Source organism: Meles meles, chromosome 15 (genome assembly GCF_922984935.1).
Source record: "Meles meles chromosome 15, mMelMel3.1 paternal haplotype, whole genome shotgun sequence".
In the NCBI taxonomy this organism is placed as follows: Eukaryota; Metazoa; Chordata; class Mammalia; order Carnivora; family Mustelidae; genus Meles; species Meles meles.
Window position 1 is genome coordinate 19622236 of NC_060080.1, and position 16700 is coordinate 19638935.

General features: G+C 51.9%; 1 protein-coding gene across 3 annotated transcripts in view; it reads left to right on the forward strand.

The window, feature by feature from the left end:
- Window positions 1-16700, forward strand: part of EFR3B (EFR3 homolog B) — an 86077-nt gene that overhangs the window by 53375 nt on the left and 16002 nt on the right. The window contains exons 5-12 of one of the 3 annotated variants that reach the window (XM_045979789.1): window positions 7495-7616; window positions 10935-11084; window positions 12547-12681; window positions 13136-13214; window positions 13911-14046; window positions 14255-14416; window positions 15136-15247; window positions 15621-15672. In XM_045979789.1, the coding sequence (XP_045835745.1) occupies window positions 7495-7616; window positions 10935-11084; window positions 12547-12681; window positions 13136-13214; window positions 13911-14046; window positions 14255-14416; window positions 15136-15247; window positions 15621-15672 (948 nt within the window). The remainder of the gene's footprint in view (window positions 1-7494; window positions 7617-10934; window positions 11085-12546; window positions 12682-13135; window positions 13215-13910; window positions 14047-14254; window positions 14417-15135; window positions 15248-15620; window positions 15673-16700) is intronic. The other 2 variants (XM_045979790.1, XM_045979791.1) reach the window with 2 other exon arrangements.

Below are 16700 nucleotides of genomic sequence, written 5' to 3' on the forward strand. Positions count from 1 at the left end.
CAATGTACAGCATCTACTTCCCAGCTAGGATTTGTCTCAGCAAAGCGAGAAACAGTTCCCGTTTCTCCTGGTGGAGGCCAACACAGTGCAATGGCCTGCAGTCCTAGGCCCAGGAAGGAGGTGGGGTTCTGTCTATGCCCAGCATTTTATTTATTTTTACTTATTTTTTAAAAGATTTTATTTATTTATTCCACAGAGAGAAAACGGACATAAATGGGGGGGGGGAGCAGAGGGAGAAGCAGGCTCCCCACCGAGCAGGGAGCCTGATGCAGAATCAATTCCAGGACCCCAGGATCATGACATGAGCTGAAAGCAGACGCTTAACGACTGAGTCACCCAGGTGCCCCTGTGCCCAGCATTTTAGACTGCAGTTCTGTCCTTGACAGCGGGAAATCGTGCAGCTCAGAATGCTTCCGCACCAGAGGGAAATGCTAACTTCTGCGTGGAGACACTCGGTTGGCACAGAAGTGAGGCCAGCCAGCTCAGCTTCCATTTTCCACACCAGGGAAGAGCTGTTTTTACACTGTCAATATTTGGAGATTGCTTTCCCTTTAGTAACTCAGGCCCTTAGGAACTCTCAGTATTCGCATCACAGCCGCTCCGCCTGCCTCTGCCACGCTTTGTTGTGTAAAAAGAGCTGAAACTTTGATCTTGAAGGGGTGACCCTAGCAGTGCCTGGGGACTTTGAAGTGTCACATGTTCAGAATCTTCAGTTTGGGGGCACCTGGGTGGCTCAGTCAGTTGAGAGTCTGCCTTTGGCTCAGGTCTGACCCCGTGATCCCTGGGCCCTGGGAGCAAGCCCCGAATGGGGCTCTTTGCTCAGCAGGAGAGCCGGTTTCAGCTTCCCCCTCGGCCCCTCCCCCCATTCATGCTCTCTCTCTCTCTCTCTCACAATAGCTCACTCACTCTCAAATAAATAAATAAAAATCTTAAAAAAAAAAAAAGAATCTTCAGTTTGTTGCTATGGAGAACTTCCTCATCGTTACTATATCTTAAAAAAAATAAAACCAAAAACAAACTCAGCTTTATTATTTCACAATCTTATTCACTAGGCAAGTAGCATTTTAACAAAAGTCGATTGTAAGGTATGAATTAGCAATAATGGGAGCAAAGCAGACAGGAAGTTCCTGGTGTATCATGCGTTTAAAAAAAAAAAAAATAGTGACGTGTCACACAGGTAAATGGGCTCAGTGAGAATCCAAGGAGTGTTCATACCAAGCCAAAAATGCTCTGGGGTTGGGGAGTGGAAATGTCATTCCCCCCCCCCATCAACTGGGATGGGCTACTCATACCAAGCTGCTGATAAGATGACTGCCTTTATTAGCTCCATTTTACAGATGGGGTAACTGAGGCACAAGAAACTTAAGTCACTTGCCCAAGATAAGCTTCATAAGTAGAGGCAGTGGGACTCAGTGATGCAGTCTGGCTCTAGACCTCTTCTTATAACCATGACATTCTACTGTCTCTCATGACAGGACTGAAGGCCTTCCTCACATGAAACCCTAGTGTTCCAACCCCATGTCTGCCAGGCCTTGGTGGACTTCCTCAGCGGGTATGGGGCCTTGCCAGGGCCTCCATGAAGCACCCTAATTTCACCCTCTGAACCGTGATTACCAAAGGTTCCTGTCAGCCCCTAGAAGCCTCAGGAGTAGCTTGGGGGTGGGCTCTCTAGGAGGTGTCCCTTGGGGACTCGAGAGGCCAGTGCTCCCTGACCAGGCCACTGGGGGCTGGTGTGTCTGGGCAGTCATACTCTCAGACTCGAGGGAGAAAAGCTCCTTCTATCAAGCTATCACACCAAGGGTTCCTAGGGATGCTCAGATATCCTGGTAACAAAAAGTTACCTATTTCACATGCCCCATCATGTAATAAACAGGGTCCCTGCTCAGCGGGAAGCCTGCTTCTCCCTCTCCCACTCCCCCTGCTTGTGTTCCCTCTCTCTTTGTCTCTCTGTCAAATAAATAAATAAAATCTTTTTTTTAAATAAATAATAAAATCTTTAAATAAAATTAAATTTTAAAAACCACTGGTAGAAGGTAAGGAACATGAGAGTATCAGAATTCACAAGTTTGCAGCCCAAATCCACCTGTCACAGCTTGTTGACCTGAAATAACTCATTTGCTCCCTTACAGCCTCAGTTTCCTTATCTTCACTATGGGAGCAACATAGACCCTGCAAAACTCACCGGTTTGCCAACAATTACATCAGATAAGGCATGTTTGAGTAGGCTGAAAAATGGCCCCCAAAAGAGATCTATGTGCTGATCCCTGGAACCTGTGAACATCCCTTTCTATGCAGACAGGGTCTCTGCAGATGTGAGTAAAACTAGGATCATGAAACAGGGAGGTTTTCCTGGAGTAGCCCCAGGAGTCTTACGTGCTATCTCAAGGGTCTTACAGGAGAGAGGAGAGGGAGATGTGACACAGAGGAGAAGAAAGGGTGAAGACAGAGACAGAGGCGGTCCTGACGCAGCCTCAGGGAACTCGGGATGTGTGAGGCCCTAGAAATGTTGTAGGTGCCTTAGAAGTATTTAATGTTGTTATGACAGGATGTCAGCTTTTAGGGGCTGCTTTTGCATATGGCTCCCATCCACATCCGGCAGCGGGAAGGATGGGCGGGGCCTGCTGTGGCTCCTCCCAATACAAATTCCTTTCTATTAATAGCCTTCTCTAGGGCCCCTGCTTTTTGCACATTTTGAGGACTTCCAACAGAGCAAGGTACAAGTTAAACCGAGGCAAACAGGCTTCACCACAGCCATACTGGAAATGGGTTTTTCTGGTCAGGCGGGATGAGAACGCGCACTGAGCACCGTCGCGGGCATGCGCAGAACAGAACCCTGGTTGCAGAGCCAAGTCTGCAATGCGTTTGGCCGCTGCTCTAGCACACTCCTTCAATGATCTTGCGCTGCTGAATCCTGTAGGACCCGTACAAAGTTACAGCCTCAGGGCGCCTGAGTGGCTCAGTGAGTTAAGCCTCCGACTCTTGGTTTCAGGTCATGATCTCCTGGAGCCTGCTTAAGATTCTTTCTCTCTCCCTCTCCCTCTCTCCCTCTGCCCCTCCCCCACCTCTTCAAAAAAAAGTTTAAGCCTCTTAGAAATAAGAACCTTGCTAATAGGAAAACTTGGAATCACAGAGTTCCTGTTATAACAGGAACTTGAGGAGCTTTTCTTAATTATTTCTAATGTATTCACATTCCTAGGAGATGATGTGTGCATTTTAAAGAGAAGAAAACGAATGTTCGGCTGGTTTGTCCCTGGTCTTGCAGTGATGACTGCCGGCTCTCCCATAGTTCCACCTTCTTGCCCCTCAGTGCAGTGCTCTATCCTAGTGCCCTAAATGACCTCAGTCCCTGAATGGCACGGGGGGTGGGGTGGCCATCACCCCCCATATCCCCTGCCCTCTGCCGAAGCCCTCACTCCCACTCTCAGCCACCAGTTCCTTGCGGGGTGGCAAAAACTAGTTTCCTTCTCTCCACACCCCCAGGCATCACATTGGAGGTGTGTTGCCTGCACGGTCCATACTACCCACCTGGACGCCTCCTCTGTGATTGCCTGGCTGGGCCTGTGTTGATGACATGAAAAGGACAAGGGTCACGCTGTCTAGCCCCCGAGCTGACAGACCAGACCCACAGTCACCACGGTCACTGCAGCACGGTTCCCTGAGCTAGCCAGGCACCGTGCTAGTCATTCTGCGTATGTCCCCGCATTTAATCCTGGTGACCATCTGGTGTCCTAGTGTCCCTACTTCACCAAGGAGGAGGCAGTGGCTCAGAAGTTTTACATGTTCACAGTCACACAGAGGATAAGAGGCAGAGCAAGGAGGCGGCCGTCCACCTGTGGGCCCCGCAGCACAGGGGAGACTATTGTCTACGTAAATGAAAGAACTCTCTTGTCGAAAGCAAAATTTGAGAAGACGCAGACCTAAATTCCCAGGGAGGAAGGGTGCAGAGGAGTGAAAATCCAGGGACACAGACAGTCACAGAAGAAAAGAAAGGGCAATTTCCAGTGCGGTTAGCAGCTAGAGCTGGCCCTGTGGGCACAGATCCAGAAGAGACTAGAAAAAGGCTGCCCCGGTTGTAGAAAAGGGATCCCCATGCATGTTTTCTATCCCACGTTACCAGTGTTTTCGGTTTTTAAATATCGATCATGTCTCAGTTCTAACCTTACAGCCTGTGGGTATGAGTCAAAATATTTAGCAGCTTGAAAAGCATGGGTCATGGCCGGTCTCAACAGCACTGGGCGTGAGGAGCACTCAGGCCGTGCCTTTAGGCCATGCCCCTGACCGGGGTCAGGCCTCCTCGTGGCTTCATGGTGCTTAGAAGAGGAGGAAAGTCAAAGTGGAAAGTTGCACAGAGATCAGTCATCGGTTCAGAGAAGCGTCCGTGTCCAAGAAGTGGTGGTGTGCGAAAGACGGGAGGCCAGGTTGTCCACTAGCGACCGGGCACTGTTTCTCAAATGGGGGCCGTCCCATCAGGTCTCCTGGGACCAACCATGCTACAAGATCAACCCCTGGGCCTCCTCCCAGAGTGACTCAGCATGTCTGGGGCCAGTGGTGCCAGTCCATGTAGCTCTGGAGCTCTGTGGCTCTGTTTACCATAATCTGTCTGTCACTTAGAGTCATTCTAAGAAGAGATGACGTATGTAAAAATGCTTGGGGTGGCACTCCTAAACCAGTGAACTTGAGGTCTGGGCGTTCGTTCCCCTGACATACATCTGAGTCTACGCAGTCAGTAAATGTTAGAGACGAAATCTTTGACTATTTCTCCCTCTTTATTATGGTCTCTTGTTTTAATACTTTCACATGCATATTCTCTTGCATACACTCGGATTGTCTTATTTTAAGCCGTCTCATCATATGGGAAGTACACACAGTATAAGAAAAAAATTAAGGGGCGCCTGGGTGGCTCAGTTAGTTTTAAGCCTCTGCCTTCGGCTCAGGTCATGATCTCAGGGTCCTGGGATGGAGCCCCACATCAGGCTTCCTGCTCAGCCAAGAGCCTGCTTCTCCCTCTCCCTCTGCCCTCCCCCTGCTCTTGCGCGTGCACAGTCTCTCCCTCTCCCTCTCAAATACATTTTTTAAAAATCCTTTAAAAAAAAAATGAAAACTCTTAGTGAATGATGACTGCAGTATTTATTCACATACGGGAAAACCAAACCATAAGAGAAGTTCAAAGTCCCGCTCAAAAGTCATGCTGCCGGGGCGCCTGGGTGGCTCAGTGGGTTAAGCCGCTGCCTTCGGCTCAGGTCATGATCTCGGGGTCCTGGGATCGAGTCCCGCATCGGGCTCTCTGCTCAGCAGGGAGCCTGCTTCCCTCTCTCTCTCTCTGCCTACCTCTCTATCTACTTGTGATCTCTCTCTGTCAAATAAATAAATAAAATCTTAAAAAAAAAAAAAAAAAAAAAGTCATGCTGCCAGTGAGGGGCGCCTGGGTGGCTCAGTGGGTTAAAGCCTCTGCCTTTGGCTCAGGTCATGGTCTCAGGGTCCTGGGATCGAGCCCCACGTCAGGCTCTCTGCTCAGCGGAGAACCTGCTTCCTCCTCTCTCTCTGCCTGCCTCTCTGACTACTTGTAATCGCTATCAAATAAATAAATAAATAAAATCTTAAAAAAAAAAAAAAGGCATGCTGCCAGTGAGAGTAGATCTGCTGTCTGTCCCCTTTGAGTAGACGGACACCCTGATCACGCCAGACTCCCACCGTGAGGAAGGAAGGGCGGCCAGGGATCATCCTGTCGGTAGGTATGAGCAGGTGTGAGCCCAAACTTCGCTTGAAACTTTGGATCAACCTACCTGTGTGTTCTAACCTTTGGGGACTTAAGAAGTTCATGTAGCCGAAGGCTGACTTTATCGTTGTCTCTAGAATTCCTGAACTTACATCTAATCAATGAATTAATCTAATCAATTTACAATCCATCAATGATGAATTACCACTATGCCTCTTGTGCAGAACCCCATCAATAATGCAAGCAGGGTCCTTTGGATTTATTGCTAATATCAGAATATTCGCTTCCAAATAGAGGTTTACATTTTAGATGTTAACTTGGAAAGCAAGATCTCATCTGCTTTGTATGTTGAGATTCGTTCAGCCAGCAGAAAATAAATGTATATTTATTAGTGAAAGAAAAATTAATGATGTTGGTGCAAGCTGCTAATTGTCATCCAAAAAAGTTAACAAATTTTGAGTAGTTAAATAGAGAAACAGATTGGAATTGGTAATGAATATTATGAGCGCATTAACTAGATGATTTTAGAAATAATAGCATATCCTTTTAGAACCAACACATGTTTATAAAAATTAAATAATGCAAGACAGAATCATGGAGAATAGATTTTATTATAAGCATAATCTTTTGAGTTGTTTGCAGTACTAAATTTATAACATTAAACAAAATAACCTATAAGAATTATACTTAATTTTGAGCAATTTAACTCTACTTAGTCCCTGATTCTTGCTTCTCTGTGGGAGTCCATTGAAATTAAGTCCCTATTTAGAATTGCAAATGTGCAGCCGGGTGGCAGAAGGAATCCAGCCCTGATAATACTGAGCCAGACTTAACAGAACTGAATCGGCAAACTTTAAAAATGTGCTCAAATTTGAAGCTATACGGGTGCCTGGGTGGTTCAGTTGGTCAAGAGTCTGCCTTTGGCTTAGGTCATTATCTTGAGGTCCTGGGATCGAGCCCTGCATCAGGGCTCCCGGCTCAGCAAGGAGTCTGCTTGTCCCTCCCTACATCCCAATCCCCTGTGCACTCTCTCTCTCTCTCTGGTTAATAAATAAAATATTTAAACATAAATTAATTAATAAATAATTTTAAATAATGAAATGGAATGACATTTTTCTAAATTATATTTATTAACATATAATGTATTATTTGCCCCAGGGGTACAGGTCTGTGAATCATCAAGCTTACATATTTCACAGCACTCACCACAGCCCATACCCTCCCCAGTGTCCATAACCCAGCCACCCTCTCCCTATGGAATTACATTTTTTAAATCGAATTTCAGGTTTGTTCTTGTTTCCCAGAATTCATTCTAAAGTGTTAAGACACGGTTTGGCGTTGGCTTTGGCTATTTCAGTTCCTCCCTGACTGCCTCCGGGCCTCCGTGTGTTTGGCGCAGCTCTGGGCATGGAAGGGGGCAGGAGCTTAAGGCATTCCGCTTTGTGTCCTCATCTGTTCCATCCTCTGTTCACCTCAGCGGGGAAGGGCTGAAAAGGGCCATGGGGTCCGGTCATGTAGTGTAGACGAGAAGGGCGACCAGGATCTGGAATCCACGGGGGCGAGCAGGATCTGGAATCCACGGAGGCGTGGAGACTGGGTGTGCTGCGGGAAGCAGAGCCGAGCCACGTCCTGGAACGCGCAGCTCCCGGGTGTGTATGTCCCCTGGCTTTACTAGAGCAGGGGGGCCTCGGGATGGCAAGCGCCAGAGCCCAGAGCCCGAAGGTGAAGAGCACAGTGGGTCACCTCTCATCTGTACATCTCTCCCTCCTCCCGGGCAGTTTGTGAAGTTCGCCAACATCGAAGAGGACACTCCATCCTATCACCGGAGCTATGACTTCTTTGTGTCCCGCTTCAGTGAAATGTGCCACTCCAGCCACGATGACACGGAAATCAAAACCAAGTAAGTAGGGGAGGGGAGGGGGCCCGCTCAGCTAATAGCAAAAGCATCGAGGGGTCTTACAGCGTTCCCAGCCCAGAGCGCACTGTCTGACCTCAGCAGCATTTACCTTGGCTCTGACATCGCTGGGGAGGGAGGGAAACACCTGGCGGGACGTAGATGGGCAAGTGGGCAGAGCTGGACTCCCAGCTTGTGCTTTCAAAGGAAAATTTTCTGGGGCACCAAATAGGAGCAAATGGAGGGCAGTGGTCCTGGGAACCAAATCTGAGCACACTTATACACACATATACAGACCTGTGTTTTTTTGTTCAGGAGGACATGCATTTATACACACCAGAAACACACCCATCGCCACTATCCAACACAACATATATCTGCCGATACAAAACCCAAGTCTTCACATTGCTGATCTCTGTGGGCATCCTGACTTTGTCTCTTCCACTAACCCCTGGCTCATTCCCCTCCAGCCACACAGGCCTCCTCACTGCCCCGCAAACACACCAAGGACATTCCTGCCACAGGGCCTTTGCACCATCTGTTCTGGTGCCTGGAATGCTTCCTCCATAGATCTGTCTAGCTCACTTGCTCTCCCCCTGCAAGCCCTTGCTCAGTTAACTGCTGTTCAACACCACCTTCTCTCAAACATCCAACACACCCCCTTCTCTTCTCCCTTGCCCTGCTCTGTTTTCCTCGCATAGCACAATCTCCTTCATAACACGCTTATTGTTTCTTACTCTTTGTCTGTCCCCCAGCAGAATGTAAACCCTGGGAGGCCAGGAGTCATCGTTTTGTTCACTGCTGCCTCTCAGGTGCAGCAGCACTGCCTGGGGACCAGTAGGCGCTCAATAAACAGTTACTGAGTGAATGAATGAGTGAATGAATGAATGAACGCTTTCTTTTTTTTTTTTTTTTTTTTAAGATTTTATTTCTTTTATGTCATCTCTGTGCCTAACATGGAGCTCGAACTCACAACCCCAAGATCAAGGGTCGGGTGCTCTGCCAACCGAACAAGTCAGGTGCCAAGAATGCATGCTTTCAGATAAACGTCTTGAATTACAGACTATGCTTTTATGCTCACAGACTCAAACTTATCAAGTTCTTCAACTCACAGAAACACATTTATCCACATAGAAAGAAAACTTCTCAAATAAAATCACAAAGACATTACGTGAAGGTATGCCCACAGAAGATAAGGGGGACACAGCGTCAGACCACAGACAGAGCAGTGCATGGGCAAGGAAACAGGGAATTGGGGTTTGTGCTAAGTCTCGTCATAAAACGATAAGTTGCAAAATGATTGCAAAATGATCTGCCCACACGGGGTGTGTTATCAACTCAGGGAGGCCCTATGAAATGGAGAATATGTTCAAAGAGGACAAAGAAGGAAGGAGAAGGGAAAAGAAGGGAGAGGCCAGGGGGAGTCGGAGCGAGGAGTCTTGGCTTCTGACATTGACCGTGGTATGCCCACAGCAGCCCAATTCTCCAGTGCTTTGTTCCAGAACTCAGCCGCTGGCTTTTTCCTTCATCCCAGTACCTCGGAGGCTCCCTGAGCGCCATGTTTTGTGCAACAGCAGGGCCAGGGAGCCCTGCTGATGGTCTGGGTTGAAGGAACCGGAAGTGAACCCCTCCATCCCGCAGAGAGCCAGTTCCCAAAGTTGTGAGCCTGTGGAACATCTCCAGGGCAGGTCATCCTGTGAGTGGTTGGCAGGATCCCCTCCTCCCCAGGCCCCCGTCTCTTAAAATAGTCATGGACTCTGGAAGGGTGCTACCCCAGTGCCTCCGACGGGTGGTGGGGGCCCCTGGAGGAAGAAGCCCCTTGTCGTCTCCCCAGCACTGGCCCTGCCATAGCCCCCTCACTGCAGATCGGCTCTAAAGAGACAGAAGGTTCTGGAACAGTTGGGGCATGTCTGGGGGCAGGTGCTGGGGAAGGTGCAGGACTGGAGCCTGGTGTGGCTGTAACAGGGGCCGGTCATTCAGGCAGTACTGAGCTTTCAGAAGGGGGGACAGAGGGGACACCCCTGTGCCACCACACACACACACACACACACACACACACCCCACATACACACTAGCACATGCACGATCACACACACACACACAGAGGACATGGTGGGGGAAGAAGGCACAGAAGCAGACGTCGTCAACTGCCCTGTGTTGTGACAGCATTGGGATGTGCGGCCCATGGGGAGGACAGTGGCTGAGGTTTGCTCCTGGCACCTGAGCAGGGCCATTAGTGCCCATAGACGGCACTTGCCAACCCTGAAAGGAAGGCCTGCCAGGGGGACAGGTGTTTCTGGCATAAGTCATCCTTTTTCTCTCTGTCAGCCTCCCTGTATCCCTTTTCCCCAAAAGCCCCCCGGTTGTTCACTCACAGCCTCAGCAGAGCCCAAAGCCCCCTTCTAAGAATAACACTTGGGTCTTATAAATAAGAGTGTGTATTGGGGGGGGGTCCCTTGGGTTCAGATACTCCCCAGGCCCCTTGCTCTTGGTTAAGCCTCCACTGGGCCCATGACAGGAAGCCATAAGAGGAACAGGCCTCTCTGAGGGCCTGGTCTTTGGGGCTTTATTTTGAAAGGGTCGGTCAGCTCCAGGTGCCATGGAATGAAATGTGTACATATGTGGGAGGCATTCTGGGGAGACTGAATTAATTCACGTTCACACATAAGGAAGTCCTGGGGAGGAAATGGCCCATCTACCAGGCCTCGTTTCTTGCTGGCCAGGCTCTCTTGGGTGGGACATAGGAGCCCAGTGTGTTTGGGACGTATTTCTTCTGTGCATTAGGAAGTACCTTGTTTTTTTGTTTTTTAAGATTTTACTTATTTATTTGACAGAGAGAGATCACAAGTAGGCAGAGAGGCAGGCAGAGAGAAAGGAAGGGAAGCAGTGTCCCTGCTGAGCAGAGAGCCTGATGCAGGGCTCGATCCCAGGACCCTGAGATATGAACTTGAGCTGAAGGCAGAGGCTTAACCCAATAAGCCACCCAGATGCCCCTAGGAAATACTTTGTAATCCAGAACCAGGAGTAAGAATAGTGAGGGGGACAATATTCTAGTTACTTCTCTCTTAAGTCAGCATAGCCTCTGGCTCAGGGTCTTGACCGGGGTGGGGGCGGGGCAGGATCAAAGCAGCTCATGTCCACTTGCACAGGAAGCCGGCCGGCCAGGAGGCTGAGTCACACGGAGGGTAGAAGGTGGGCTCCCTTCTGCCTTTGGATGGACGAATGCATCCCTGGTTGCCATGCTGTGCTCCTCCCCTTGCCACAGAAGCCAGGCTTCTCAGGGCTGGAGGATTTCATGACTCCGTGTTGCCCTTTTTCTTCCAGAATCAGAATGTCAGGCATCAAAGGTCTGCAAGGGGTGGTGAGGAAGACAGTGAACGATGAATTGCAAGCCAATATCTGGGACCCACAGCACATGGACAAAATTGTCCCGTCTCTGCTTTTCAATCTGCAGCACATAGAGGAGGCAGAGAGGTAAGCAGGCGAGGCAGGAGCTCGGGCAGCAGCCATGCACGGCCCTCCCGGGCTGCCTCTGCCATCTGCTTGGGAACCACAGGGCTTGGGCTGGCTGGTAAAGCCTAATTAAAAGGCCAGGGAGCTTGGTTTTTGTGGCTTGTTATGCAATGCGTCCAAGGCCGGCTCCCTAGGAGCCTTGGCTCTGGCCTTCTGCCAGCTTGCTGCACCCCCTAAGGTCTGTGTTCCATGAAGGAAGATCAGTAACCTTGCTGGGTTTCCTAAGGGTAAGTGCGGGCTGGTAAGAACACAAAGAACCAAGAGTCGTGTTACCCTTGTCTCTCTAAAAGCAGCAGGCCAAGGAGGTTTTAAAGTGCCTTTCATGGCTCCAGTGGCTGAGGACTTCCCCTTCCTCCCTCACTTCCTAATGGCACTGCAGGCCCTTAAAACTAGCTTGACCAGCCAGCAGCCCCGGACACTAGTTGCAGATGCTGGGTTTGAATCTGCGAGCCCTCAGAAGGGGATTCAGTGTGTCCCAGCCCCTCGCTCTTCCCATCTGTAAAATGGGATGCAGGGAAAGGCCCGTGTTGCTGTCCACCTTGGCTGTGCATGGTGAGGTGTGAGAACAGCAGGTTCCTCCCTCCCTCTGACTCCTTGGAGCGGGTGAAGCTGGGGACAGGCGGGGGAAGGAAGTGTGGCCCTCTGGGGGCCGTTCCTGGAACTGCACCTCACCCACGAGCTTGGCCTGTGGACTCTGGGGGTCTCAGCCCCCAGAGCGAGACATGAGGCTCCTTCTTCTGTCCAGATCCAGCCCATGTGACTGAGGTACCACTGAGTCCCACTTGCACCAACCGCCATGCCTTTCTTTTTCCTCTCCCTCCCTCTCTCCTCCACTTTCTTTTGCTTTCTCTATTACTCGGCCTCCCTCTCTTTCACACCCAATCTTTTTCCTTCCCAGGCTTTGGGGAACGGAGACACTGTGGTCTGTGCCTCCCAGACCCGTGATGCGCAGGTTATCTGTCCTTCCTGCAGGGGCACCTGTGCTCAAGGATTTCCGGAAAGAGAATTTGACCCCTTCTCCCCTGACCCTCCTCCATCCTGGGGTCCTTTACTCTGTTTCATCTCTGACAGTCAGGATATCTCCCACATTATCTCATGCAGCCCACGTCAAATTCCTGCCTGTCCCAGTGCACTGCGTGCAAGGATGCAGTGAGGGAACACCTGGGGCACCTGGGTGGTGCAGTCGGTTAAGCGTCTGCCTTTGGCTCAGATCATGATCTCAGGGTCGAGATGGAGGCTCGCATTGGGCTCCCTGCTCAGCGGGGAGTCTGCTTCTCCCTCTTCTATTCTCCTTGCTGTGTCCTCTCTCTCTAATAAATAAGTAAAATCTTCTTTAAAAAAAGAGAAAAGAAATGCAGGCTGCACAAAGACTGATTTGAGCTTTGCTCGCCGTCACTGACCCACGTGCTGCTTGTTTCCACAGCCGCTCTCCCTCGCCCCTCCAAGCACCAGAGAAGGAGAAAGAGAACCCAGCAGAGCTGGCCGAGAGGTGCCTTCGGGAACTGCTGGGCCGGGCTGCCTTTGGCAACATCAAAAACGCCATCAAACCTGTTCTCATGTGAGTGCTGCTGGTCCCCACACCAACCCTCAGAGAAATTCCAGGTCCTGGCATCTTGCTGCCTCGGGGAGAAGGGAAAGAGGTGTTATGGTGGTGGTGCTGTGCCCAAGATGGTCCCTTGTCTGTGCCTGTGTGACAGCAGAAGCTACCACACAGTGGCCAAGAGCAGTGTTGGGGTGCTGGTAGGAGACCCCGAAACCGGTGGAAGGTGCCCGGCTTCACCCCTGAGTCCACAGCTGCGGAACTCTGTTCTTGATTTCCCTCTGGTTCCCGTGAGGGGAAAACCCAGGATCCCTCATCCCCCTCCCTCACCACCACCTGTAAGGCCTTCCTCATCTGGGAGCTCTGCCAGGGGCTGGGTCTCTTGGGAAGTTCCTCTCCCCCCAGGATTGTCTGTCCTCCCTACCATCGCTTTACCTTTCATAGCCATTCCCCCGTGTTTTCTCCCTCACAGCCACCTGGATAACCATTCTCTCTGGGAACCCAAGGTCTTTGCCATCCGTTGCTTTAAAATCATCATGTACTCAATTCAGGTACGGCGGCTTCCCCCATCCAGCTTGTGGACCGGCCAAGGGCACCTCGGGGAGCAGGCCCGTGCGCTAAAGGAGAAAGCCAGCTGCCCTCTGTGACTTCTCCCCAGCCCCCAGGTGTCTCAACGTGCTGCTTCATCTGGCTGGGAGGAAGGGCAGGTTTTAGTTTTATTTCTGATACAGCACAGATCAATACTTTATAAAATACAATGAAAAAGAATTCTTTAAAAAAGTAAATGAAAAGCTCATGTAAAATACAAGCCCCTAGACCCCACTCGGCCCCCACAGCCTGATGACGTTGCTTATGAAGCCCTTATTCTCGAGGTTTCTACTGTCCCAATGTCATCAGGCTACACTTTGGGCAGCATGGGACTAAACCATGGCCTGTGGTGGCCCTTACCAGTATGACCTGGGACCCAGGAACAATGAAAAGAAAGACCAAAAAATTGACTTTTGACCCGTTTGACGTGGAAGGGCCCAGGGCAACTCTGGAAATCAAGGTCGTCCCTGGGATGGGGCATCTGCTCCTGTGGGACCAGGGGGAAGGGACCGAGGAGACTGGACACCACCTCCAGTGCCCACTGGCCTCGGGACCTCACCTTCGTCCACGCCGGCCGTTGCGTCCCAGTCGAGGGCTGCCCTGGCGCAGAGGCCGCGTGGGGGTTGCGGTTTGGGGCCAGCACGTCTTCCTCCCCCCAGCCGCAGCACTCCCACCTGGTTATCCAGCAGCTCCTGAGCCACCTGGATGCCAACAGCCGCAGCGCGGCCACGGTGCGGGCGGGCATCGTGGAGGTCCTGTCGGAAGCTGCCGTCATCGCGGCCACCGGCTCCGTCGGTAAGGGGGCCCCGAGGGACAGCGTGGGGGCCCCGGAAGCCTCCAAGGACAAAGTCCTGCCGTCGGCGGGAGGCTGCCTCCCCCTCCAGAAAGGGGCAAGGGAGCGCGGGGAGGAGGCAGAGGAACAAGACCGGGGAGAACAAGCGGGGGTGCCAGCCCCGGATTTCGGGTCTCCCCCCTCCCTGCACCCCGCCCCTGCTGCGCTTAGGGCCCACGGTGCTGGAGATGTTCAACACTCTGCTGAGGCAGCTGCGGCTCAGCATCGACTACGCCCTCACCGGGAGCTACGACGGGGCCATCAGCCTGGGTACCAAGATCATCAAAGAGCATGAAGAGCGCATGTTCCAAGAGGCTGTCATCAAGACCATAGGTGGGACCCGGGGCGGGGCCATGGTGGGCGGGGCCCGGTGGTGGGGCGGGGCCCGGTGGTGGGGCGGGGCCGGGCGCCGCGGCGTCCGCCCGGGTTGGGAGGGGCAGGGGGCGGCCTCCACCAGGACAGCTTTCCGACGCTGCAAGAAAGTCATCGGCTCGGATTGCGTTACCCGCGGACGTCGGAGGAGATAGAGTCCGTCGGCGGCGCGCACAGCTCTCGGACTGGGCGGGGTCGGGCGTGAGGGAGAGCGCAGAACGACGTCCGGGGGTTGCTCAGGCGGGACTTCGGATCAGAGGGGGAGAGCCGCGAACTCTTCCCGCCCTCGGCCCCCATCGGGCTGGTCGGATGCCGCCACGCTGGAGCGATTGGTGGGGAGAAGCGAGGAAGAGGAGAGGCGGGAGGGAGGAAAGGGAGAAGGCGCACACGGATGCGCACGTGGATGCGGACGGGGAGAACCGGACGGCCACCTCCCGAGCTTGCAGAGCTCGTCACTTCAGAGCCGTCCTGGCTTAGCACCACGGGCGCTCCCCTCTCCTTCCCAGGGACGCTGACCACGGCCTGCGGAATGACAAGCGAAGGTTTCTCCCTCCGCGTCTTAGTTGTCTCCCTAGGGACGCAGCCCGTACTCTGGGCGGTAGTTTGTCCAGTAGAGAGGCCGAGCGGAGCCCCTGGCAGCCGGCAGCCCCACCTGAGCCAACCCCGTCTCTTTCGTTCAGGCTCCTTTGCCAGCACGTTGCCCACGTATCAGCGCTCCGAGGTGATCCTCTTCATCATGAGCAAGGTCCCACTGCCTTCCCTGCATCATCCCATGGAGACAGGGAAGACGGGGTAAGCCTCCCAGCCTTGCTGCCCCTTCTCCCCTATTGGCCAAAATTCCACCCCAGCCTCCCTTCCCGTGTTTTCTCCCTTCGCTTTAATTTTCCTGGTCCTGCCCTCACTTTTCTTCTACTCTCAAATCCCTCAGCAGTCTTTAGTGGGGCCCTTGGATCCCACAACAATTCCTCAGGCTGCCCCACCTATAACTACCTCCCACCTTTGGGGCAAGCGTTAATTCTCTGGTCTGCTTCCTGGCTCTGGAAGTTAACTGTCCTGGGAAACAAGCTTAATGGAGAATCTAATCACAAGGGGAACCTGGGCAGGCAAATGTGGGGTCTCTGCCCGCATCACCATCCTGGTGAGTATTTGTGTCTCTGGTCTACAGAGAGAACAGGAACCGGCTGACCCAGATTATGCTGCTGAAATCCCTCCTTCAGGTGAGCCTCTCCTGTCCCCAATCCTGCTCTGCCCCTGTAGGAGGCAGCTCCTCCCAAGGGACCAAGAGAAGGCTACCACATACAGTTGTGCAGGTTGTACACTGCACAAATAGACCCGGCTTGAAGGGTGACTAGGGGGCTGAAATCCAGCCTGTGTTACACTCAGTAGCAGTCTGGGCATCCACAGAGCTGGATCATCTGGAGCAGGCAGGGCACTGCTCCTAATTTGCACAAAGGTTCCTTATCAGATGCTAATAGCCTTGTCACTCAAACATTATCTCTGAATTGGGATGCTATCTTTGGTCTGCCTTTTTCCCCTTCCAAGTACCTCCCTCGGTCCCTTCCACATGTTTCCCCCTCAGCACTTGTGCCCACCTCAGTCTATCTTTCCCTTCATTTCCCTTCATCGGGATTTTACATTCCTCTTTACATCTTTGCCACCATCACTGGAGTCCAGATTGATTATCTTCAAAAGCCATCTCATGACCAACTTGTTAGAACATTATGGACTCCGTGGAGATTTGGAGCCATGGGTCTGAGTGGGGTCCTGGAATCTGTTTGTAACAGGCTCCCCAGGGATTCTTACACACAGCTCCGCCTAAGCTCTGGAAATCTCACAGCTAGATTCTCCTCACGGTTGTCCTTATCTCCATCTGTCCTCATCAATCAGACATATAACCGCAAGGAGAATTTTCTAGAAATGATGCTCCCCACACATTGCTCCTTTTCAAATAGTAGGTGTCCGTGTACAATTGACATGCCTCCAGATTTCACACCTCTCAGACTGAGGTGGGGGATCCCCAGGCGCCTTCCCCTCCCTGACTCCCCGTCTCAGCCCTCAGCCCCAGTCTCTGTTCCAGCCCTGCTGATCTGCACACCCCACCCGCTCCCGAGCCCACGCCGTTCATGCCACTGTGTTTTTATAAAGGCTTTTCATGCTGGCACTGCCCACATCTGGTGACCTCCTTGGTCTGTGTGTTCCTGCCATTTATGCTGAGCTTGCCCTCACTGTACCCAGCTCCTTATCA